This window comes from Melozone crissalis, unplaced genomic scaffold (assembly GCF_028551555.1).
Source record: "Melozone crissalis strain CALT ecotype California unplaced genomic scaffold, PUWL_Pcris_2 ptg000013l_1, whole genome shotgun sequence".
NCBI classification, from domain to species: domain Eukaryota; kingdom Metazoa; phylum Chordata; class Aves; order Passeriformes; family Passerellidae; genus Melozone; species Melozone crissalis.
In genome coordinates this window covers 39,697,382-39,721,636 of record NW_026535791.1, presented here as the reverse complement: position 1 = coordinate 39,721,636, position 24,255 = coordinate 39,697,382, and the positions used below count along the sequence as shown (strand labels likewise).

At 41.3% G+C, this 24,255-nt stretch overlaps 1 protein-coding gene across 1 annotated transcript; it reads left to right on the top strand.

The window, feature by feature from the left end:
- Positions 1 to 7,855: 7,855 nt before the first annotated feature.
- ARGLU1 (arginine and glutamate rich 1) lies at positions 7,856 to 16,488 on the top strand. Its single transcript, XM_054271930.1, has 4 exons — positions 7,856 to 8,459; positions 12,363 to 12,588; positions 14,933 to 15,016; positions 16,280 to 16,488. The coding sequence occupies exons 1-4, from the start codon at positions 8,104 to 8,106 to the stop codon at positions 16,442 to 16,444; spliced, it is 831 nt and encodes a 276-aa protein (XP_054127905.1). The 5' UTR covers positions 7,856 to 8,103; the 3' UTR covers positions 16,445 to 16,488.
- The last annotated feature ends 7,767 nt before the right edge of the window (positions 16,489 to 24,255 follow it).

Here is a 24,255-nt window from a genome sequence, read left to right as displayed (position 1 = left end):
TCTAGGATGTGCTAAGTCATCAAGCAACTAGCAGGAAAGTCTATACACTCAGATTAACTAGATATTCCAAGGCTATACACATTTAGACTGGCCTGGTGCCTATCTATCAGGTGCTGGCAGCCAAGTACCACAGTCTTGTAGCCTGCAAAAAAATGTCTTAAGGGCCTACATCTGTACATCCAATATAAAAAGTAATTGTATCAACTTTTGGCCTTTTTGCCCTATGTGCTCTGCAGCAAAGAAACCAACACCAAGGGACTTGCTAACTCAGCTCTACGTGATGTTACCACATTGGCAAGTAGCACTTTGCAATAAAAAGTCTGGGAACTAAGACAGTGGCTGCTGAAAACTGGAGGCCCATGTGACCTGCTTTTGGCAAGAGCTTTATTTTCCACTAGCTCTAGACTAGTCCTGCAGACTGCAGCCCCAATAGCAGAGAAAGTTCTAGAACACATCACCAGATATCACAGAAACAGTGGCTGAAAGGAACCTTTGGAGGTCAGCTTGTCCAATCTGCCCTGTTCAAGCAGGGCCACCTAGAGCAGGTTGCGCAGCACCATGCCCAGAATATCTCCAAGTATGAATACCCTAAAACCTTCCGTGACAACCTGTGCCGAGTCATCCTCACAGAAAAAAAAAGTGTTTATATTCAAACAGAACATACCATGTTTCAGTTTTTATTTTAGATTTAGTCCTATCCAAAAATAATCCAGTTCACCCAGTTTGAGATCACTCCAAATGAAATTAAACTGCTGTGTGAGATGATGGTTTTTCAACAGCAAAACCAAGATTTTATTCTAGCTGAAACGTTATTGTATTTTTTCACTGTTTCATCTATACAACCATGTTCTGCCACTCTTACATCCAGCAGCACCTGCCTTTAAAAAGTGGTGTTTAACACAGTATTTCTTCAAATGTTTTAACATTGTATGGCCAACTTTTTCTTCTTCCCTTAGCTGCTTCCTCGTCTCCATAAACAGGACACAAAGCAAAACACCTGTCCAAATGCAAATATACCACCACACTACACATTGCAATGATTTAAACAATAGAAGCATATGTTTCATCCATTCAAAAGTTGGTAATAATGCAGGTAAGAGATAAAGAACGGTGCTTTCCATTCCACATTTACTTTGTTTCCCACATTACCAAGATTATATCCAGAGACTTCTTAAAGCCACAATTAGCATCTGTGATAGAAATGTGAAAACAACTTTACCAAACTTGTATGTCAACACAAAACACCGTCAATGACCAGAAACCACATAGACATTGATGCCAGGTATATCTCTGGAACAGTACAACTAGGCAGTAGATACTCCATGGATTTAGAAACTTGTTTTGTTTTTCCACTGCCATCTTAGACCCAAATGAGCCAAACCTGTTGTGAAATCAGTGCCCAGCTGGGCTGACAGCTGATGAAAGAGACTGTGCAGAGACACTACAGTGTGTAGCTGTGTGCAGTGTGGCAGCACACTGTGTAAGCAGTGGGTTGGATGCTACACATGCTGAGGGTGCCCAGTGTTCAGAACTCTGCAAATCATCAAGACAGCCCTGTTCCAGGACTGTTGAGGTCACAGTTATGGTTACAGCTCTGTGGCAGATTATCAGTGGGGACAAGTCAGCCATATCACTCATGAAAATACTATTCAGTTTGACCTGCAGAATTGCTACCATTGCAGTTTAAAAATTATCCAATAATCTGCAAACAACTACTATTGATAGAATTTAGGAATTAAACATAAGGAAGAATACTAGAGGAAAATAACACATGCCACAGTATTTTGGTCTTCCAAAAAGAGTGAAGAGACACACAGATGAAAACTCCCAGAAGAATAGACTTCAAAATTTCTATTTCCTCCTTAGTATTTTTGAGATACTTTAAGAAAGACTTCTACAAGTACAAGGTCTCAGCTTTTGCATTCTAGTGAGATTTTTCTCAAAAAGTTTCAAAAGTAAAACTTCTGTTAAAACAAAACTGTACAATGAAATTGCATAATGTCCCAAAACTTTATTCCTTCAACCTTTAACCTAACAAGTCAGGGAAATTAATTAACAAATCAACTTGCAAAACAAAGCACTACTTTCGTGAATACAGGAGGCAGAAACTGGCACTCAGAAGACTTCCTGCTAGACTGGCTTGCTCATGTCTTACATTTTTTAACTAAGCATAACTGTTATTTTCTGCCCACTCTAATATGTACAAGTTTTAAAGTTCATCAATTTGCATGGTGAGTAGAAGAAAAAAAAAAAAAAGGTTTCATCTGACTTTTTTTTGATAAAATTTTAACAGAATAGCCGTAAACCTTAAATAATGCTTCAGGGTCAATTCCCATTAATTGTGGTAACACTAATTTAATTTTGAAGTGTAGGTAGGATGCTTTTCCCAAACCTGCAACCCTATTTTTATCATAAACAAGTTGCTTCTTGACTACTTAGAGAAAAAAAAAAAAAAAGTAATCACTCCCAGTCATTTTCAAACAAAAAAGTGGCACTGGAGATATTAGTGCGTTTGAATAAATAAGCAGGAAAAAAAACCCAGGAAAAAATCATAGTTGCAGATAAAATATGCAAAACATTCTGGATATAAAATTTCCACGGCCAGCATTTAATCCAAATACTTTTTTTCAGAATTAAACATAATTTAGGAACTCATCAAATACACATGCTCACTCGGAGACACAAAGCCAAGAGGAAGTGCTGTACAAGGAGGCGTGGCTGTCGCCGTGTCAAAGCCGAAGTGTCTGAGTCAGCACCACAAAGGTGGCATCTTCATCTGTTCAGGAGCCAAAAACTGGGAGTCCTCTCCCTAGGGCAGTGCCTACGGTAGCCTTTGAAGAACAGAACACGCTCAGTCCTTTTGAAACACAGCTGCCGTGGGAGGGGAAATGTTATACAACACCCAAGCAGTCCCAGCACCTGCCAAGTTTTGTGATCCAGCTCTCAGGATCTCCAGCTTTTCTCATGATTATGGAACAAAATTTAAAACTAGTCTGTTGAATAGACTTCAATCCAGAGCAACTTGCTCCCCCACTTCCAGAGTGCCACTGACATTAGGTTACAACATGTTGCCTCCTGCTTTTGAACATTAATTTTCTGTTTTGTGAAATCTGTGAGGACACAGAGGGGAACTTTGCCCCCAGCTCCCTTCTCACCTTCCTCCAGCCTAGACATTGGCCTGGTGATTAACATACGGTCATGGGAAGGAAGAGACATTGATATGAATGAGGACACACCTGAATCCCATTTTCCTGCTTGTCCAACAAGTCTAACCACTATGTTAACCACTAAATCATCAGCAACCTGGTTTTGAATAACAGTGTTCGTTGCTACTCTGGTTTGTTTTGTTCGTGGTTTTTGGGTTTTTTTTAAAGGCATTATTCCAGTATTCACATTGGATCAGTCCCTCATGAGGCTTAGATGACACCTAACTCATTGCTGATTGGCTTAAATCCCTAGTCACACATACCAGAACTATAATTGCTATTAAATCCTTCAGATACAAAAGAGCATGCCTACAGAGTTAAAGTAGCCCTATGATTGTGCAGCTGCTCAGGAAGGTTGGTTGAACTTCTTTTATTGCCAAACTTTGATGGACCAAGTCATAGGTCCATATATAAATAATTATATGTGACCTTAAATGTGTATACTTCACATAGTACCAATAATATTGAAAAAAATACTGAGAAAACTGTGCATTACTGTGGTTTGCAGATCAGTGTCTCAAGTTGTGATCAGAACTTATGTTCACCACTTCTAATAGCATTCAAGAGCTTTTGTTTAGGACATAAAGAGACCAGGCACTGCAAACAAAGCATGCCAATGAACATTCCTTTCCCTTCTTTCATGTAGACAGAATAAAAGCAGTCCAAATGTTAAAAAAAGTGGTTAGTGGGCTTACATAAAGCAAAAAAAATAAATGTCTCTGACATTGATAATTAATGTAATTTTTTAATTCCCACATTGATAATTAATTTTTATATTCCCACATTGATCTACATTTGGCAATTTTATTTATTTTCTAAAACTAAATCCACACGGGAAAGAAACCCGATATTGTTTTAAATTAATTTGAATCTCGTATATACACACACTAATCCTGATTACTTAAGCTGTGCCTTTTTGCATATTCAAATTATAAAACACTTTCAACAGCATTCTGTACAGTATTGCTCATTTCCAAGGACAAGATTATCATCTGAACATATGGAAAAGAGGAAAATAGTTATTTTACCTAATAACTATACTTATGTATACAATCTACTCGACTTTCCTTTATGGGTACCATGTGAAAACTCTTTCCATTGATTTAATTTCTCATTTTACAGCATTTCCTCTACATTCTTTCAGTTAAAGTGATTTTCCCCTTTTTCACAGTCCTTTGAAGCAGAGTTTTGGTGACTTGTTCTCTCAAGTTTTAGAAAGAATATTTCTCTTTCTGCCAACTGTTCCATGCTCCTGCCATGCCTTCCTCACAGCTGTTCTGCCAGTCTCCCGGGTGCTGCATCTCCCCACCTCTGCAGCTTAGCAGCTCAGAGCTCCACAGAGCTGCTCAAAGAGAAACAAAGCACCTGACAGAAAATGCATAAGCACAACAAGCAACTCCAGAATTAGGCATAAAAAAATCATTATAAAGTGACTAAGTGATACAACTACTCCTGTGCAGCTTCTGTGATCTACATGACATGAATCCCAGTGCTGACTCCCTTAGAATAAAAAATAAAAATTAAAACCCCCCAACCTGTATTCACAGTTTCTGACCTTGTAATAAACTCTGGCTTGAAACAGCTGCTTTGAAAGAACCAATACACATTTAAACCACCTTTGCTTCCTTAGCTCTTCTGTGCTACTTCTGCCCCCTTACTATTGTGAGGCAGACTATACCAGATGACAGCAAATTACACACCAAACACCTTATCCTATTATGCTCTTGCTTTCTTCCCCTGCTTGCCCTCCAGAGTACTTCTATTTTAGACCTATTGCAAAGATCTCACATCCAGCTGTGCCACACTAGCACAACCCAAAATAATCCACCTTTAATCTCCCAAGATCCCTCTTGACCCAGCTAATGACAGAAGTGGTGGTGCAAGCAGGAGCAGGTACAATTTGGAGATTATGAGAACACAGTATCACCATGGAGCTACCCCCAAATGCCTATGGGTTGAGAGACTTCATGTGATGACAGTAGCCAAGGTAAAGAAGGGTGAGGTGCTTTAATTATGCCACTATTTGGCTGTCAAATAAGGTATTTTCCAACTCCAAGGCAACCGTTTTAAGAAGCAAATTATGCATTTTAATATACTGAGATAGATTAAAATGGAAAAAAAAATGCAAAAACACAAGAGTGCATGGAAATTCAGTATGTCTTGTGAACTGGGAATAAAACATGTACTTACATGGGATTAAAAACTTCAAAATTCTAATATTATTTAATAAAAAGAAATTGCATTACTTTAATCAAATATTGAAAATTTTGAACTGAGACTGACAAGGGAAATTACCATCTTCTTTTTTAATTAATTGAAAACAAGAAATTAAACTATGTAATTAAACAAAGGTTTTAAATTAAGTATTTACTAAAAAGTTCCTTTTGGTACTGTTATTCCATATCAATTGTAATTATATCCAGAAAAAAACCACCTAAATATTAATATTTTACTAATAGTAAATATTTTACTACTAGTAGGCTAGGAAAAATAAGGTGATATAATTAAAAAAAAAAAAAAGCAGCAATCAAACAACTACCAAACTAAAGCAAAAAGAACTCATAGATAGAAATGTTCTTCTACTAATTTTTCATCTATTAGGAATATTAGGAATGTATTTTTAAGAGGACAAGCAGCTTTTTCCAGAAGTACTAGAATTTAGTCCTCATAAATAACAAAGTAAATAGATTAATGACCTTAAACTATTACAGGTATTAAAAATCTTGTGTTCTTATTAATTTGGAAACTTTAAAAAAATGAGATGGAACAATGGAATAATGGATTGGGGAAAATTATTGCATTAATCTATATAATTCCTTAATTCTACACAATAGATCATAATTAATTGTTCTCACAAAATATTGCATATTACATTTTATAGTTCTGATGAATCAATATTACTAAATAGGAATATAATAACAATAAATTGTCCAGGTTATAGTGACTTACCAAGGACAAAACTCGGTTTATGAGAAATATTTTTTAAACTCATTTATAGTTATAAGTGACTACACAATAATTAATTCTGCCCCTTCCTCCCTGCAACATTTCAGGTCAAGTTTAGTACATCCACTATGACATGTAGTACTAAAAAAAGCTATGATCCATTTTTCCTCCAGAACCTGATGCACCGTGCGAATTTAAAAGCTCCAGTACACACTTGCAGACAAGTTGCTGCAGGAAAGGTGCCAGCTAGAAACTCACCCACCCGGTCAGGGGCTAAAAGGTCTGATTATCAACTTCCTTAGTTACCTGTTGCATAAGCTTCCCCCGGGCTAGGGACAAACAAGAGTGCCCAGGGCCTGTGGCACTGCAATTCCTGCCGTGCAGGTTCCACCGTGTCCATAACTCTGCTGTTACTTGCACAGTGACCCATCAGAAAGATGCTTCCATTTGATTCATTTTTGGTACTAGATAGACTGAATTTCAAAATCAGAAAGTCTTCCTTCGAGAAAAAAGAAGGCAAGGCAATCAAATGATTAGAAGAAAAGACCTTTTAGTGAGATTAGATTATGTCCAATGGCTACAGGAATGTTTTGCAAGCTTAGTAAAACTACTTAGAAAAAATGCAGCCCTATTAAAAAAAAAAAAAAAAAAAAAAGGCATGCGAGTTGCGAAAGATATCAAGGAACTAAAAGTAAAGAATGAGGTTAACTATCTATAGATTGCACCAGTTTACTGAAATAAAGAATAACACCAGTTCCAAATTTTGTCATCGCAGAAACAGCTAACAATTACATGGCAGAACTGGGATAAAGCCACCCTACACAGATGCCTATAGAACCTCGGAGTTCATACTCTCTGCCTGACCTGCATACCACTGAGTTCATATTCCCCTATGCCTACACACCTGTAGTTAACAATGGACAATAATGTTTACAGGTAAATACGTTTAAATGTGACAGCCCTTCCCTGTGCCACGCTGAAACCAGCAGGACACAGACTGCTGGCACCCTGGGCATCTCATCGGCCAGACGGACACAGCTGGACTGACATCCCCTCAGCTGGGTCGGTGCTGGAACCAGGACTGACTTCTTTTTCATCTTTCTTTCTTTAATTCATTTTCCCCTCTTTAATTCTTCTCTTCCCTTTCACCCTGTGCCTTTATCCAAAACCCAATGCCGTGTGCTTGTACACGGCAGGTAGGTCAGGGACTAACATACTAATTTCTTTGCCAAGTGTGTAATTCGCTGATAAAACTTTCTGGTTGTTTGCGACCCCTCGGATTTTTGTCGTTCCTTTCTACTAATGACCATTTACGAATCTCAGGCGATTATTTCCCTTTAAGGGTGGATTTTCACAGTGGTACAACAGAAAATTCAAAAACTCATTTTCACAATTTAGTGGGGGTTCTAAGTGTTTTTCGCAACTTCCTTCACCTGCAGTGATAATTCTCTCTGTTCCCCCTATCAAAAGAAAATAAAAAGAAGATCATCAATGTTTGAGAGAACTTTCAAAGGAAACACAGCAACTCTCTCTGAGGCGACCCCTCGGCTGACGCCCTCCCCGCGACGGCCGCCGAGGGGCCTGCTCCGAGCGGCGCTCGCCATTGGCTGCCGAAAATTGCCGAGCGCTCTCGTGCTCCTCCGGAGCGGCACCGGAGGCGGCGGGGAGGGGAGCGAAGGGCTCGAGCACGGCGCGGTGCATTGTGGGGCGGGAGAGGAGAGTCACTGCTCAGCCAGAGCCGCCATCTTGGCTGCGTCCGGACTCGCTCCCGCTCCCGGGGCCTGTTCCTTTTCCTCGCAGCGCAAAGCGGTGGAAAGGGAGAAGACGAAGGGCCCGCCGGGGCGGTGCTGATGCGCGCAGAGCCTCCTCGCACCTCTCCCAGGCGCCGCTAGCAAAGGGGGCGGGGGTGGTCGAGCGGTGACCGGCGCGGCCTCTTGTCTCCTCTGCCGTGATGGGTCGGTCCCGCAGCCGGAGCTCGTCCCGCTCCAAGCACACCAAGAGCTCCAAGCACAACAAGAAGAACCGGAGCCGATCGCGGTCCCGATCCCGAGAAAAGGAGCGGGCAAGGAAGCGCTCCAAGTCCCGGGAGAGCAAGCGGAACCGGCGCCGGGAGTCCCGCTCCCGCTCGCGCTCCAATACGGCCCCTTCCTCCCGGCGCGACCGGGACCGGGACCGCGACCGCGCCTCCTCCCCCCCCGACCGTATCGACATCTTCGGGCGCACGGTGAGCAAGCGCAGCAGCCTGGATGAGAAACAGAAGCGGGAGGAGGAGGAGAAAAAAGCAGAGTTCGAGCGGCAGCGGAAAATGTGAGCCCCGGGCCTGCGCTGGGGACGAGGGGGCGGTGAGGGATGGGGGAGGAAGGGAAGCGCTCGATGCCTCTCTCTCTGCGCCTTCTCTCTGTGAGCTAGGGCCGCCTGCGGCTGGCTGCAGGCCTTTGGGCCTCGCTGCGGCCGGAGCGATGCCTGTTTTCCCGCCATCCGCCCCTCTCTCGGAGCCCGGCTCCCTCAGGTGCGTTAGGAGCCGCCCACTCGGGTGCGAGCCCCCCGCACGCCTCCTCCCCCGGGCCGGCTCTGCCCGCTGCCGTCCGCCGGCGCTGCTCTCTCCCTGCTGCACTGCTCCTCCTAAACTTCCCTGTGCGGGGAGGCCGCGGCGCCCCTGAGGCTTTGTGCTGCACTGCCACACGCCCGCCCCTCCCCTTCGTGGCGTGGAGCTGGTTACGCGCCGAGCGGAGGCATCTGGAGGTGCTCGAGTGAGGGCTTCAAGAAACTCTGCAGCTGCTGTATTAACGCTGTGGGATTACTTTCTTGCCAAATGGGACAGTGACATCCGGTGACTTGTTTCATTTGAAACCTTGCCCTTTTTTCAGTTTCTGTTATGCTTTTGGGGAGTGTGGTTATATTAAGTCTGCAGATATAAATACTATTTTAATAAACGATGGGGATGCAGTAATATATTTAGCAGCATATAAAGTTATAAAACCGACTTTTATGCAGCAGAGAGAAGAATGGTTTGTAATCCGGCAATTCTTTATTTTGAGCACTACCTTTGCTCATTGGACCACCTTATCCAGAAAAAGCACTTGTTTGTACATATGAAGCCAAGTGGTGCTGCTGATTCTCAGGTGGAGCTTAAGCCATATCGTTCTCAGGAAATACTAGTTGGGCTTGGTGAGCCCAAGCTGTCACTTTCATTTTCCTTTGAAGATAATCACCTTTGCTAACTTCAGAGTTTTGACAATCAAAAACTTCCACAGTAACACAAACATGTGAAAACTGGCATATTTTGACATACTGATCCTAGTTTCGTGGTTTAGAATTCAGTACCTAAATTAAGAAAAAATATTGTGTGCATATCTACAATGAAGAACTGGAATGTGCTTAAAAATTTGAGAATAGACTGAGTAGTTTATTCTAGTACTTGAGGGCTGGTTTAGTTCATGTGTAAGTAAATTTTCTATGGAAGTTAGCTTTGAAATTTTAAAAGGCTTATGAAGTCTCTATAGAAGGAATTTGATATTTCAGCAATACTTGCTACAGAATAGTAGACATTTGAGGAAGAACCAGTATTGGAAAAGATTTGGTATGGATGGAATTTTGATACTTCTGCAACACATTTTAAACTAAAAAAAAAAAAAAACCACAATAAAATTCAGAGTAGAAGAGTATGGTATTTTAGTAAGCCATCTGTAAATTGTGTTAGGTATGTTGGTATAGATTCATGTTAGATAAGGAAAGAAGAATTTAGTTTCTGACTGAATCCATTAGCGGACATTTTATACATTGGAACTGAGTTTCTTCTTCTCACGTCTTATTCAAATCACAATGCACAGCCTAACTTCAGCCCTTTCCTATAGTGCTCATTTCCTTGCCTTGCAAGTATGACTTTTTTCCCCTCAGAAGTCTGGTAAAATGTAAGTTGTTGTTGCTTTTCTGCAGATTTCATACAATTAGTCTTTCAGAAGAAAATGGATTATACGAAAAATAGTCTTTTACATTAGTGACATATCTGTTGCTCTGGAATCATAACTCAGTAGGCCAGGATGATAAAATGATAAAATACTGTAAGTTCATGTGATTTAAAAAAAATTAGTTGGTATGCTACAGAATAAATCACTAAGACATCTGTGTTTATAATTTTATTTTCTCAATAAGGTCTAAGCCATTGTAATATCATTGCCTATAAGTCTAAAAATACATTTGATTCATTTAATTAAATTTGAATGGAGTTGGTTGAAGTGAGAATAATGGAACGTGTGCAGGCACAGTGCTTAATTTGAGTGCATCATCAATTGCTGAGGATATTTGAAAATCTATTTCCGATATGAATGCAGTGGTATTTTTGTAACTATGCACTCTTTATTCAATTAGCTAACTTTTCCTAGATTTCCTGGTGTTAAATGTAAAGCTATGGTAGTTAAATAAAACATGAGAGTATGATCCTAATGACAATTTTTCTGGAACCCCAGCCTCTTATGTATACTAAGCAGTATTGGTTCAGGATGGTGAGAGTACTCACTGCTGAATAAGAGGGAAGGGAAACCTTTTAAAATCATATTTATTTGACTGGGGTTGATGCATTTTTCTGGGACTATTTTAGGTTTTTTGTTTGCCTTATATTGCTTTGGCATTTTTTTCCTGAAAAAAATCACTTCAAGTCCATTTTGGAAAAATGAATGCTGGTCTAATGTGCCCCCAGCTAAATTTGCTATCTCTTAAGGGCTGTAAGACTAAAATTGGTGTTCTCTGGCCAAATCATTGAGTTGGGGATTCCAAAACTTTCTACTGAAGGAGATCCACTTAGTTCAGTAAGTGTAGTAGGTCCACGTAGCTCAGTAGTTTTGAAAAGATGACACATGAGTAGGGGAAATTGGGAGCCTTTCACCTTTTATTTCCCATGGTTATCTAGATAAGTAATCCATACTTCACATCTCCTATTGCATATTTGCAAGTTGTGCCGTGGCTCATCCAAAAGTTGGTCAATTATGTAACTTTTTAAAAATTAGTTGTTTTTCAAAAAAGATAGATTAGGAAAGGTTTTCCAAATGAGATAAGAAAATGCAGTCATTCTGAAAATGACAGCATATTAAGATACTACAACAGTAGTTGTTCTTCTAAATCTTGGATTTGTGTTGCTGGCAGGCTAGAACAGAAGAAAAGTTTCATAAGATTGTTCTGTACTTAATGGAATATTTGAAATGGAAGTTCAATATCAAGTTTAAAACCAAGAGTCTTCTCCCCAAAGCCCATAATAACTCCACATGAATTGTGCTACATGAAATACAGAGTATTCACTGCTGTTCATCCTTGGATATCTAATTGCCATGTTGCACTTGTGATTACTACCTGGAGTTTTTTCTGTGTGGTAATTAACCTGCAAATTTACCTGATTTTTGTATCCTTTTTAATGAAAAATTCAAACAGTGATCAGGCTGAGTGATAATACTGCTGCTTAACTAAAATAAGGGCAAGACATTTGAAAATATTTCCAAAATTCTGAGCATAGAAAGATGCAGTTTGCAAGGATTTATATAGTGCTTGATATTGATATAATTTGGTTTTGATCATTATGGTAGAAACAGAGTCCTGCAATAAAAAAAAAGTTAAAATCTGAAGTTATTGAAATTTGTGAAGATAAATGATTGGATAACTAGATTACAGGTATAACACTTGGAATTCTAGGTAAAATCACAAATTTGAAATCACAAATTTTATTGCTTCTGTCTTCTGTTTTAAGATACTGGAGATAGTTTGGTGCCTCTAAGGTAGTGGCTTTAAGACAAGATTTTACAGGATATTGTTGCTATATATGGCTTAAAATTGAGACCATATAAACTCCTGAAGGGTGAATGATGGTCAAAGTTGGGTGGGGTTTGGATTTTTTGAGGAAGGGGACATGGTGTTGTAGTTGTTGGTTTGGGTTGGGTTTTTTCTTTCCCTCCCAGCTGTGATCAAGAAATAGTATGATAAATTGTCCTCAATTTAGTCTGTTATATAGAAAGATACTAAATAAGGAATGGTCTGAATGGATTCCCTGTTATAGGAACACTGCCTGAATATTCACTCTCTTTAAATGTAGGGCAAAATATTCTTTAAATATATAATCTATGTGTAGAACATTCAGTAGCATAGCTGATGGTGCATGTTGAAGGAGTTTGTTTCAGTGCCAACGTTATTGATTAAAAATGTAATCCTCATGTTTGCATTTTGCAGTCGTCAACAAGAAATTGAAGAGAAACTCATAGAGGAAGAAACTGCTCGAAGGGTGGAAGAACTTGTAGCTAAACGCGTGGAAGAAGAGTTGGAGAAAAGGAAGGATGAGATTGAGCGAGAGGTGCTGCGCAGGGTGGAGGAGGCTAAGCGCATCATGGAAAAGCAGTTGCTCGAAGAACTCGAGCGACAGCGACAAGCTGAACTTGCAGCACAAAAAGCCAGAGAGGTAACGCTCGGTCGTTTGGAAAGTAGAGACAGTCCATGGCAAAACTTTCAGTGTCGGTTTGTGCCTCCTGTTCGGTTCACAAAGAGATGGAATACAGCAAATCTAATTCCCTTCTCATATAAACTTGCATTGCTGCGAAACTTAATTTCTAGCCTATTCAGAGGAGCTCACTGATATTTAAACAGTTACTCTCCTAAAACCTGAACAAGGATACTTGATTCTTAATGGAACTGACCTACATATATTTCAGAATTGTTTGAAACTTTTGCCATGGCTGCAGGATTTATCAGCAGTCCTTTCATTTTTGGGGAAGGGTATTAAAAAATATGTAATTATGTATCCTTCATTTGTTTCATTTTGTTTACCTAGACTGTAAGAGGCTTTTGCCTTCAGCCAGGCAAAAAGCAGGGTCCAGCAGTGAGCTGCAGTACCTGTCTTTAACAAATAGGTTTCTTATTCTTCATTTAAAATGAACATTTTCCTTGAGCATACATTGGACTAATTCTGGGACTTCGAGCATAAGCCCATCCACGTCTTCATGAAGGATCTCTGTCCAAATCATTATATCCATTTTTAATAACTACTAACAACTCCTTTTTTCTCCCTAGAAGTTATAAAAGAGCAGGTTGCCCTTGTCTGAAGTCAAGCTGAACGTGTGACTTGGGTTTTTGGGGCCTTTTTTTGTTGTTTTGTTTTGTTTTTTAATCAGCAGCTGGAGCAGAAGCTGAAAATGTCTTTCTGTGAGACAGTAATTTGCTACTAAAAGGCTTTGATGCCTGCCTGCACCAATCATTCCAGGATCCAGAAATTTCAAGACAAACTTCAAACCATAGAGGAAATTTGTGCTAAATAGTCATAAGTGCTAAATGCTTTTTTCACTCTGTGCATCCTACACAGTTCATTTTAAATTAATATTTTGATTGGCTTGCGAAAGGAGAGACAGTAGCATTGCAGCTTTCCCCTTCATACTAGATGTGACTTGTCAGTCACATAGTATCAAATTAAATGGAAACAAATGGAATGCTGAGTTACAATAAATACTAAAAAGAATGAATTAATTATACTTTTTTTGCAAATTCAGACTTTAATATCAGTTTAAGTTGACTTTACATGTTTGTAGTCAGCAAATTCTTCATATGTAGAGGTTTTCATTTGATCAGACGGATGACTTGTTTTTTTAAAAAAAGTATTTTTGGCATTGTCGTCACGTGGAGAAGTCCCACCAGTTCCTTGTAATGCAGAACGAACCTCCATGCCTGGAGTGAAGTGTGCTAGCTAGTAGCTGGTTACTAGTCATAGTAAGAAGTTTTCATATGCTTGCTTTGTTCGTATTAACTTTTTTTTCTTACACAGACACAAACCTCTGGCTAACTTTAAATCTTCCAAAATTCAAAAATAATTTGGATATATATTATGTGAACTGAAACACTTCAAAATTTTTCACTCAGTCTTCATATTTGAGTTGCATAACAGAGTTCCATAAAATTCACCAAGAAAACAACAATTACAAGGCTTTATTTCCTGATCTTGCCTTCCCTGGACTCCTGAATTCCAAGTTCATACTGCAGACAGTTTCAGCTGTCTTAAAATTGTCAAAATACTGAATGTTAAGTCCATTCTCCCCATGAAAGAAGCCCATAGCTCCATGAAGTATGGATTACCATTTGTATTTTTCACTAACAGTAAATGTATTTTTCTTATTAACTGTTTGCCTTAGGAATGATTTACATATTTTTGTTCCTTCTTACCATAAACATCTGCATTCCTCAGCTCAGCCTTCCTTGTATGTTGTTTCTTTATAAATGGTTGAGCTGCTGATGCAGGTATTGCCAAGCTAACAGTACAAATCATTTTAAAGAGGAAGCTGGCGCGTATGGCAGCCGAGGAGCACACTCTGCAGGACACTGGACAAGACAGTAAATATTCAACTTTTAATGCTGATTAAAGGAGTATAGGTAAAGAATACGTAGGTATACTTAATTGGTGAGACAAACTATTCACTTTATTTATATTTTCTATATTACTTTTTAATTTGGTAAATACTATCCAGTTTTTGTAGTTGTCCTTGTTGATTTGTGTGATATTAAAATTCTAGTAATAAATTGTCAGGATTCTATGATTAGGGAGGGTTTAGTTGGTTGCTGTTTGGACTGGGCGGGATGATTTAAATTGAGTGCTAGAAACCAGTTTTAGTGGCTGCACAGTTTACCGTTGTGAGGAAAAATAGGTGGCTGTAAAGCTGCCACTTTTAAGTCAGTTCACAAAAGAATTCTGAGAAAGATTAGTGAACATGCAGAAATAAATATTTTACTTTACTAACATCTTGCCCTGTCCTCCCCTTTAGGAAGAAGAGCGTGCAAAGCGTGAGGAACTAGAGCGAATACTAGAAGAGAATAATCGAAAAATTGCAGAAGCACAAGCTAAACTGGTATGTGAAGGTGTAGTAACTGTTCTGTAGGGAAATACAGGTGTCTCTGCCAGATTTGCAACACAATTAAAATAAACAAATCAACCTTTTCTAGAGTTTAACTTGCCTATTGCTGGTTCCATCAGTAACATTGCTCTCCTTCCCCTAAGCATGAAAGAGCAGATCCTTAGCAGTAACACTAGGCTGGTAAAATATTTTGGATGCAGTTAATTTAGAGGGGAAATTACTGCCTTCAGAATTTAAAAAGTATGTTTTAACTCAATCTCATGGGGAGGGTTGAAGTAAGTTTGCCAACATGTTCAGCTTTGTGTGACTGATTCTGTTTTGTTGAACAGGACAAGTACAAACTAGATTTGATTCTAGTATAATGTTGATGTAGAAGTGCTGAAAGGGACTTTCAGCATAAGCTTAAGATGTGTAAGCTAGGAAAGTCTAACTTACATTGGTCTTCTTAAGCCCTTTTAAATCAGGTGCTTGCCACATGAAAACATTCAATATGATTTAGCTGATTCTAATCAATTGATGATAAGACAAACTAAGCTGCTTCTAAATCCTGATTGAACTCTGTCAGTTTCAATTGCCCAAGTTATTACACCTCTTTCATATAAAAATAAGGCTTCTTAAATCTTTTTCCTTGAACTACATCTGCTTTAGATTTCTTTCTGTTTTACCCTTTTCGCAACCTCTAATGGTAGAAACAGGACAAATGGAAAATTTCAAGTATTGACTGATGTAATGAACTAAATAAGCACCTTTAGGAGACCACTGGGAGAGCTGTAAGAACCATAGGTCAATGTAAGGATTGACTCGTTGCAAATCAAGTGAAGATGGTTTTGGATTAGGAGGGGTTTTTAGATGGGTTTTGGAGCAGGGAGACCTCGGCCTGAAGATATGACTTCATTATGTGTGTATGTTACTTCAGCTTGCATGTGACAAGTGTTGGGACAATTTCACGATGTGTACAATGTCTTCCTTATTTAAAATTTAATGTGTTGTTTGCAAAGCAATGCTGAAAAACTTGGCACGTAAGCACTCCAGATTTCAATACACTAGCTATAGAAAGTTCTCAGTGTTTCTTTTAAACTCAATTCAAATAACTATTTTATAAATGGTTTCACTGAAACCAAGTATGGCACCCAGCTCAGGCAGAACTGCTTACATACTTACACAGGATTTGACCTGTTTGGAAGTTAATATGGACTTTTAAATTGCTTTTATGACTACAAAATACACTGGCCTAAATTTTACCATTTTCCTATATAGGCTGAAGAACAATTGAAAATTGTTGAAGAACAAAGAAAGATTCATGAGGAGAGGATGAAACTAGAACAAGAGAGACAGCGTCAGCAAAAGGAAGAGCAAAAAATTATCCTGGGCAAAGGAAAGTCTAGGCCAAAACTGTCCTTCTCCCTAAAAAGCCAGGATTAAATTTCAACTCTGAACTCTTAAAAGAAAAAAAAGAAACAAACAAAAAACAACAACAACAAAAAAAAAGAAAACAAACAAAAACTTTGTATGGTAGCTTCATGTTGAAGTGTTTTTTGTTTTTTTTTTCTTTCTCTCAAATTTTTTTTTTGTCTTTTTTGAAAGTTGGAAAGTTAGCTTGTTCTAATAGGGGCTGTGCTCTGCAATTCTTTTTTTTTTAACTTCCATTAAGTTAAACCCTTATCAGATCATCGTTGCCTTTTAGAGGATAATCTGTTTTCATCAATTTTGTTTCTGTATTGGTGGTCTGAAGCAACTCATGTCACTTTATGAACTGTGGATGATCTGATAAGGTTTTACTGACCTACTCATCAGAGTTTGACTCTGATAATTGACAGAACTTTTTACTGGGTATTGCTGACTTTTAATGTTTTTATTTTAAAGTCAGTAAATACATGAGTAAATTGCCATAGTATTACTGGACCTCTGTGGTTTATTGTTAAATCAGTGTCCTATGATACTGTCCCATTGTTGCGCTTGATGTTCCTGATACAGGTAAGGAAATAGTTTGTCATTTCTGCTATGAATACATAGAGAGAGTTCAGTATTGTCTCTGTTAGATTTGTTTTTATTACATTGACAGCATTCAACCAGCGTTCCCCATTGTGTAAATAAACCAATTTGCTGAATAAAGTGAAAGTCTTAAATTCATATGTTTAAGTAAATTTTTTTAGTACACTTCTATAAACAGCTATAAGAGTGACAATTCACATTATTAAATTCAAGACTATAGTAATATTTTTTTAAATTTTGCTTTAAACTATTGTGGCTTCTACTTATAATGCAAAATCACACACAGTAAAAAAATCCCTGCAGTTGTGAATGTTATTGATGGCTGCTGCTGTTTTTATGAATGTTGGTTTTTGTTCTGACAGAGACTTATTTCAGCTGTAGTATCATGTTTAAACGGCTGTTTGGCTTACTGCACCCAGACTGATACTTCCGATATCTAAACCCTTTCCGTTCACCTCCTAATATAATATATTGTATAAGTTAAGGTCATTAGCATATAATGAATCTGATGCATCCTAAAGGATTTAAAAATGGAAGTTTCTTCTCCCAAAGGACTGGACTGGCTAGTATATTTGAACTGAAAAACAGAAAGTGAGATTCTGTCTAAATACTTTGTTTTAGCCAGAAAGCAACTGTTATATAGATCTTGAATATTATCCATTTATATATACAGGTTTTATTTTGAAAAATGAAACTACAGATTGAAAACTATATATATAAAGTCCCCATTTTTGTATGTAATTCCTCTACCAAAATCTAGATTACTATAGCTTGTCCAGTTCTAAAACTTTTTCCTGTCTGTGCAACATCTGTAGTAACCATAAAATGACAGTAACCATAAAATTACCAGTAGTTGGCCTGAGCATTTGAAAGTCACTGGACAAAGCTGGAAATAATTCCTGATATTCCCAAAGAATCTGTTTCTGTACATTTAGCAAATTAAATATGGGAGCAAGTTGAATGTGCCACTGAAAGCAGTATTCCACAAGCTTTGTCTGAAACTGGGGCTTGGGGACAGATTGATGTGTATCACTTTGTCCAGTATGTCAAGAAAATGTGAAGATGGTAAAATACCCACACTATTACTGTACTTAAATTTGTCTATATATTGTGTGACAGAAGAAGGTTGAAAGTTGCTTAATGCATAAAAACAAAATCTGAAGCCAAATAAATCATGTACATGACCTGTTGGCAGGAGCAGGCTGTGTTTAAAGATCAACTGATACCTGTATTTCTAAAGCAGAAAACATCCCCTGTTCCCTTATGAGAAACAAGCTATTAAAAGTCAATACTCAAAACAGACCTATGCAGTTTTGTTTCCTCTTCTAAAAGCAAGAAGCTAAGTAATCATACATACAGCTGTGGTATCAAGCATTTTGTTCTGCATCACCTAATTTGCTGCTAAAGAGCAACATTTGTTCTCTGCATGTAACATTGTGTAGGCTTAGATGTTACCAGGTTATTTTCAGTCCCGCCTCTAGGATTATCTTTGGGACAAAATGCCCATCCCAAATGAAATTGCCCTGCCTACCATTCCACATTTCACTACCTGTTTCTCTTTCCCCTGCCCTCAAAAAAAAAAAAAAAAAAAAAGAAAAGCAGTTAGATCGTTGCATTGGTTTGGTTTGATTTCCTCTGTTGGGGTAGAAGTTCAGTTGGTGGAATCTGCTGTCTCTTTGCTGTCCTAAGGCATTCACTGTGTCAGATCTTTGTAGACCTGGTGTGGGTGAATGTTATGTTTGCATTGCTGTAGGGTTTTCTTTTTAAAATTATTGTAGGACTTCAGAGATACTGTTGATTTCTAGGAAAAATATATATGCATATAGTTTGGAAAGGGGGCAAGTTGACATTTGATGATAAGAACTCAGGATATTCTTGTATTCCCATAGGACTTCACACCCTTTTAACACAAAGTATGCAGGAACATAGACTGACATGTAGTGTTTAAACTGTGAGCTCCTTGTATGTGTCTGCATAGAGAAAATGCTGTTGGTGATTGTGTTCAGTATTTAATTTTTATTTTATTACAGTTTGAAGTTTGAACTTCAAATTTTGGTTAGACAAGTTCTGGGTTGTTCTGGGACTTTGTGTGTCGTTGACCACCCCAGGGAGGCAGGTAGGCATTTTTGTTGCCGCCTACCTTGAGCAGTATTCATTTCCCTTATATGGTAACAGAAGAGATCTTAGTTTTCCCAAACTTGTTCATAAATGTCCTGGATAATTATTTTAATATGAAACAGTGCATCTGTCTGGCAAAGGTAGGAGCGTGGAAGGCCTTAGAACAGCATGTTAAACATGTGCTCTTACTTTGGTAATTTGCTAAACTGCCCTTTGAACTTTGCATGTTCATTTATCATCATTTTTCCAAGCCCAAGTGGTAAGCTGACTCCTGAGAAATGTATTGGAAGGACAGCATCCATGCAGCTTAACAAAGCAAAGACAATTACATTAGTATTGCCAAGCAACTGCATTCGTATGTATAATCTCACTAAAGTATCAACAGTTCATCCATTCCTATCTTGTCTTGAAAAAGAAGACCTTTGGTGTCTCCTTTTCTCTTGAGCTATGTGCCACCTCATACACTTCACCCTATCTATTGTCCTTCCTGACCCGAAGCTGATATCTCCTTCTTTGTGATGCTATTAACATCTCAGGAAAATGCCTTCAGGAATGAGTTTCTGCTGTTTTTTGCATGTACACCAAATATGGAGATGTTGGTTATTATTCACTTTTAACTGCATGCAGTATTTCATTAAACATTTTCAGAGCTTTTGGGGTCTTAGCTCTGTCATTACAAGGTCTCAACTTGGTGAAACTGCAGGTGAAATTCAAGTCTATGAACATCTTCCAGGTTGTTTACAGGGGGGATTTATTTCAGAAGAGAGCTGTGGAGCTGTCTGTGTGCCTAAGGCTCATTCCAAGGCAGGAGGATACAGTGAAGTGCCCAGGTTTCGGGCTGACGGGCCAGTCTAGCAAGAGCCTGAACCATGACTTTCATGCACCTCTGTTCCATTCTCATGCTGGTATTGCCACGTGTGCATTTCAGGGTTATTCCACTCTTTCCATCCCACCATTTTGTTAGCCTGCAGAAGGGTGCTGAGTTTCTGTTGACACTTCTGTACTATACAGCCTCATGTGTACAATCATCTTTCATGGACTGACACTCAGAATCAAGGGTTATGCTAGCTCAGCATCAGCTCTGCTCCAAAGGACATAGATCCCCTTTGACAATAAAAGGCCTGTTCTGTAGCAGAAGCTTGATCCCAGGTCGTTTTTCCTACCCCTCATATCACAGACCATAGAATAATGTAAATATTTTTGTTTTCAAGGAGTGGTACAGAGAATCAGCATAAGTCAAGTCAAACACAATTAAAAGACATGGTTTGGATGTATGAACGTCTTTATGATTTTTATTACAAGGCTGCTTGAATTCTATAGTGTATCTAGGAGGAGCCAAACTCATTTTCTAAGAAGCTAAGTTGACCAAAACTACAGTTCTAAAAGGGACTTGGTGAAGGCAAATTAACATCTAGACATGTACTTACTCTACCATAAGTGCAGAAAATGCACTGTTGCAGTGTGAATTACGTATTAAGAGCTGTTGCAAGTATCTGGCACACTTGGCCTTTTGTACAAACGATAAACAATCCATTCAAGTGAATAAGCATCAGTCATGATCATTGCTCTTTATTGAATTTAGCAGAAATTGTATCCATTGAGTTATATCTTTTTGACTTTCAAAACTGGTATATTTTCATATAACAAAGAATTATGGTGAGCTTTTCCACTTCAAAAATTTCATGTTTAGGCTGATGTTTAAAAGAGAATCTGGGATTGTGGGCCCAATCCTGTTCCCATTCAGATTATCTGCCCTTCATTATGGATTTTGTAGTACCAGAGCCCGTATCTACCTAATTATTGCCGACATCACTGCTAGAAAGAAGGTGAAAGAGGTTATTCAGTGATGAACAGAATTTTATTTTTTATCTTTTAAGCTAGTGTGAGGTACAGGAATAGAGGTTTAACCGGCACAAACAGCAAAGTCCCAGATTTTCAGGGAAGGCAAGGGATAGGCAGGTCTCACCTGCTCGCTGGCAGCGCTCATCCACCATCCGTCCATTAGTGCGTCCATGCCCGCCCGCCGAGCCGGGCCGCCCGGGCGCCGTGGGGCGGCGGCAGGATTTCCCCCCGCAGCCTGCTCCCTGTGCGCTCGTCTGCCAGGAAACCGCGCTCCTTGAGAAACCCGAAATGTCTGCCGGGACCTCCTCCTGAAACAGCCCCCAGAGAAGAGGCGGCCGAAGCCGATTTCTAACTTCCGAGCACTTGTCGGCTTTTTTGCTTTGAAACCCCAGTCCCCAGCCTTTTACTCTCACGTTTCTCCCGTGTCCGAGGCGCTTCTCGGAGAGGCTGGAGGCCGATGCAGCGGGCGCAGGGGTCGGGACCGGGGAAAGATTGCGGTCGCTGCCCAGGGGCTCCGCGCCGCCGCAGCCCCTCCGAGCGCCGCCTGCCCCGCCCGGCCCCGGCCCCCGCCTCCTGGCCCGGCCCGGCCCTGCTCGGAGCCGTCAGTAACTCTGCGGCTCTGGAAGGGCCCTGCGGCCCGACCCAACCGCAGGGAGCGGATCCTCGGCCAAAAAGGGTGACCCGAGCAGAGTAGCCACCGAGCCCGCGTTTCTGTGGATATCTTAATCTTTGTTGATTAGGTTATCTCGGAAGCAAGCGCCCAGTTTTGTCTTAGTTTTTACTGAAAAAAATATTTTATTAACTTGGATTTTTATACTCTTACAGTGTGCATCGGTAGGATGCTGGACAGTAGAGTAAAACAGCTGTATTTGCGTAAAAATGATTAGGCACTGGACAATAGGAGCCGTGTGATATATTTAGCTACGAGAGGATATTTTCAGACAATACCAGGGCTCTTCATTTCCTCTGGTTTACTTAAAGCAAGGATACGAAGAGTTAGAGGTCACAGTTTACTCACCACTTCTACAAAACACCGCTCGTAACCTTTTGCTTCTAAACAAACAGAAGCAGCAGCATCACGAAATTGAGGTAGACCTATTTTACACGTCTCTGTTGCTGGAAGCATTTATCAGGCTCCGTGTTTACATTGCCTCACGACCGGCTACACACCACACATTTGTTTAAAAATTTAATAATTAAGTACTTTCCTCCCCTCGCTGGTGAAGTTCTCCTTTGATGCCCCTCGGTGTGCATAGATACCTAAGCTCCCACTTGAGTGCTAAGTTTCCGTCCCGGGAATCAGATCCTTTTCCACCAAATTGCGTCGCCGGATCTGCAATTCCTTCCTCACTGCAAATTAAATTTAATTAAGCAGTTTACTTAAAACGTATTCGATGTTTTGTGTGAAAAGCAAACTGATTTCCTTGTTTTCTTGAGTGGTAGATTTCATTAGAGAACTACCGAACACAATTAACTCAAAATCTATGGGGCTTCGAGCGCGCTTCCAATTTCTTTCCTCTGTGTTGCGAGCGGGAGGAGCGGGCTCTGCCAGGCTGAAACGCCCGTTTAGTTCAAAAGGGGTCGAAAGAGAACGCTGGCTTCCAAAATTTATCCGGGAAATAAATTACAGTGCCAGTTTTTTTCCTTATAAGAGCTTCTTGGCGTTCGTCTAAAAGTCGGACGAGTACCATCACGAAGCCGAATTTTAAGCGAATACACATATTTCTTCAGGAATAAAATTATGCAAAATTGGCTCTTTACTAGGGTTTTTGGTAGGATGTTCTTTGCATGCCTCGACTAATAGGTAGGGAAATGGCAGAAAAGAGCGCGGCAATTTACTGGGATTTAACTTTTAATCCTTTCTGCAGATACTATTTTGGCAAGCAATCCCTACTGGAAGAAATTCGGTAACCCCCTTAATTTCACAGGAGCGACTATGCCATTTACACCACCCCTGTTTAGCCTCGGTGCAGCTCTTGTCGCAGCCCCCTCGCGTGGGCCGCCTCCCCAGCCCGGTACCACCTCCCGGGGCAGCGGTACCGCCGCCCCGCTTGGCTTTGGCCGGTGACTTTTGCCGGTGGAACGGCGTGGGCGCCGGAGCGGGCAGGAGGCGGGCGGGGGAGCGGCGGCGGGGAGAGCCGCGGGGCAGCGCTCCCCGGCGGAGGGCAGCGCCGGCCGCTAGTGGGAGCTGTGGCCCCGTGCAAGCGCCGCGGCCGCCGCGGCGTGTCGGGCTCCGAGCGCGGCGTCGGGAGCACCCGCGACCCCCCGGCGCCCTCCGCGCCTCCCGGGGCACCTGCGAGGCCGCGGGGAAAGCATCTCCAGTGCTGCCCGCAGGTAGCTCCCTCTGGCCAGAAATTAATGATAGAATGAAATAACGGGGCAAGGTGCCGGGTCATTGGGATACGCGGCGTCTGGAAATGAACTGTGTCCGAACCCCTTCCCCACGAAAATCTAGAGGGGAAGAAAGAGTCTCTGAGCAATGGCCAGAGAAAGGCGAGGGAATCCGTGGCCGGCCCCGGAGCCCCGCATTGCCCGCCGTTCTGCATCCCTCTGGAGGGCTCCGCATGTCCGACTCTTCTTTAATTCAGACGGCCCGTTTGTAGACGACTAATTGTCGCGCAACCAGATAAACTTAGAAAACTCACAGAAGCCGTGGGAAGGGCCGGTGGGAAGCTAGCGCGGAAGCACCCCCGGGCCTCCATCTCAGCAAGGAACCCGCAGAAAGTTGTGCGCGGAGCTCCGCGCCGGTGGGAACACGGCCCGGCCCTTTCCCGCGCCGCGCCGCGGAGGTGGCCGCTGCAGCGCAGCGTCTGCAGCCGCGCTCCCCCGGGGGGCTGCGCTCGCAGCGGCGGGCAGGGTGAGAGGGAGCCCCGCGCCTCCCGGCCCTGCCGCTGATCCCGCTCTTTGAACGGCAGCGTACTTGGGAAACAGTTTTAGCAAAGGCTGGGGTTTAGTGTTTATTTCTTTTATTTTCCCCTGATTTCGCTCCATCTGGGCCTGCCGCGCCCCCCGCACAGCCCCGCTGTGAGTCAGAGCGAGTGGACTCTCCCCGCACGCCGGGCAGCGGCCGCCCGCGGCGCGGCGGGGCCGGGGGGTGTTACCTGCCGGCCCGCTCGGCCGGGCTCGGCGCGGCCCCGCCCGCCGCTCGGCGGTAAGTGACAGGCGCGGCGCCCAACCAGCGCGGCGGCCCGCCGGCGGCCCTATGAGCGGCGGCGGCGGGGCAGCGGGGCCGCGCTTATATGGCTACGGCAGCGCGCTGCCGCCGGCCGCGCTCCTGCGCC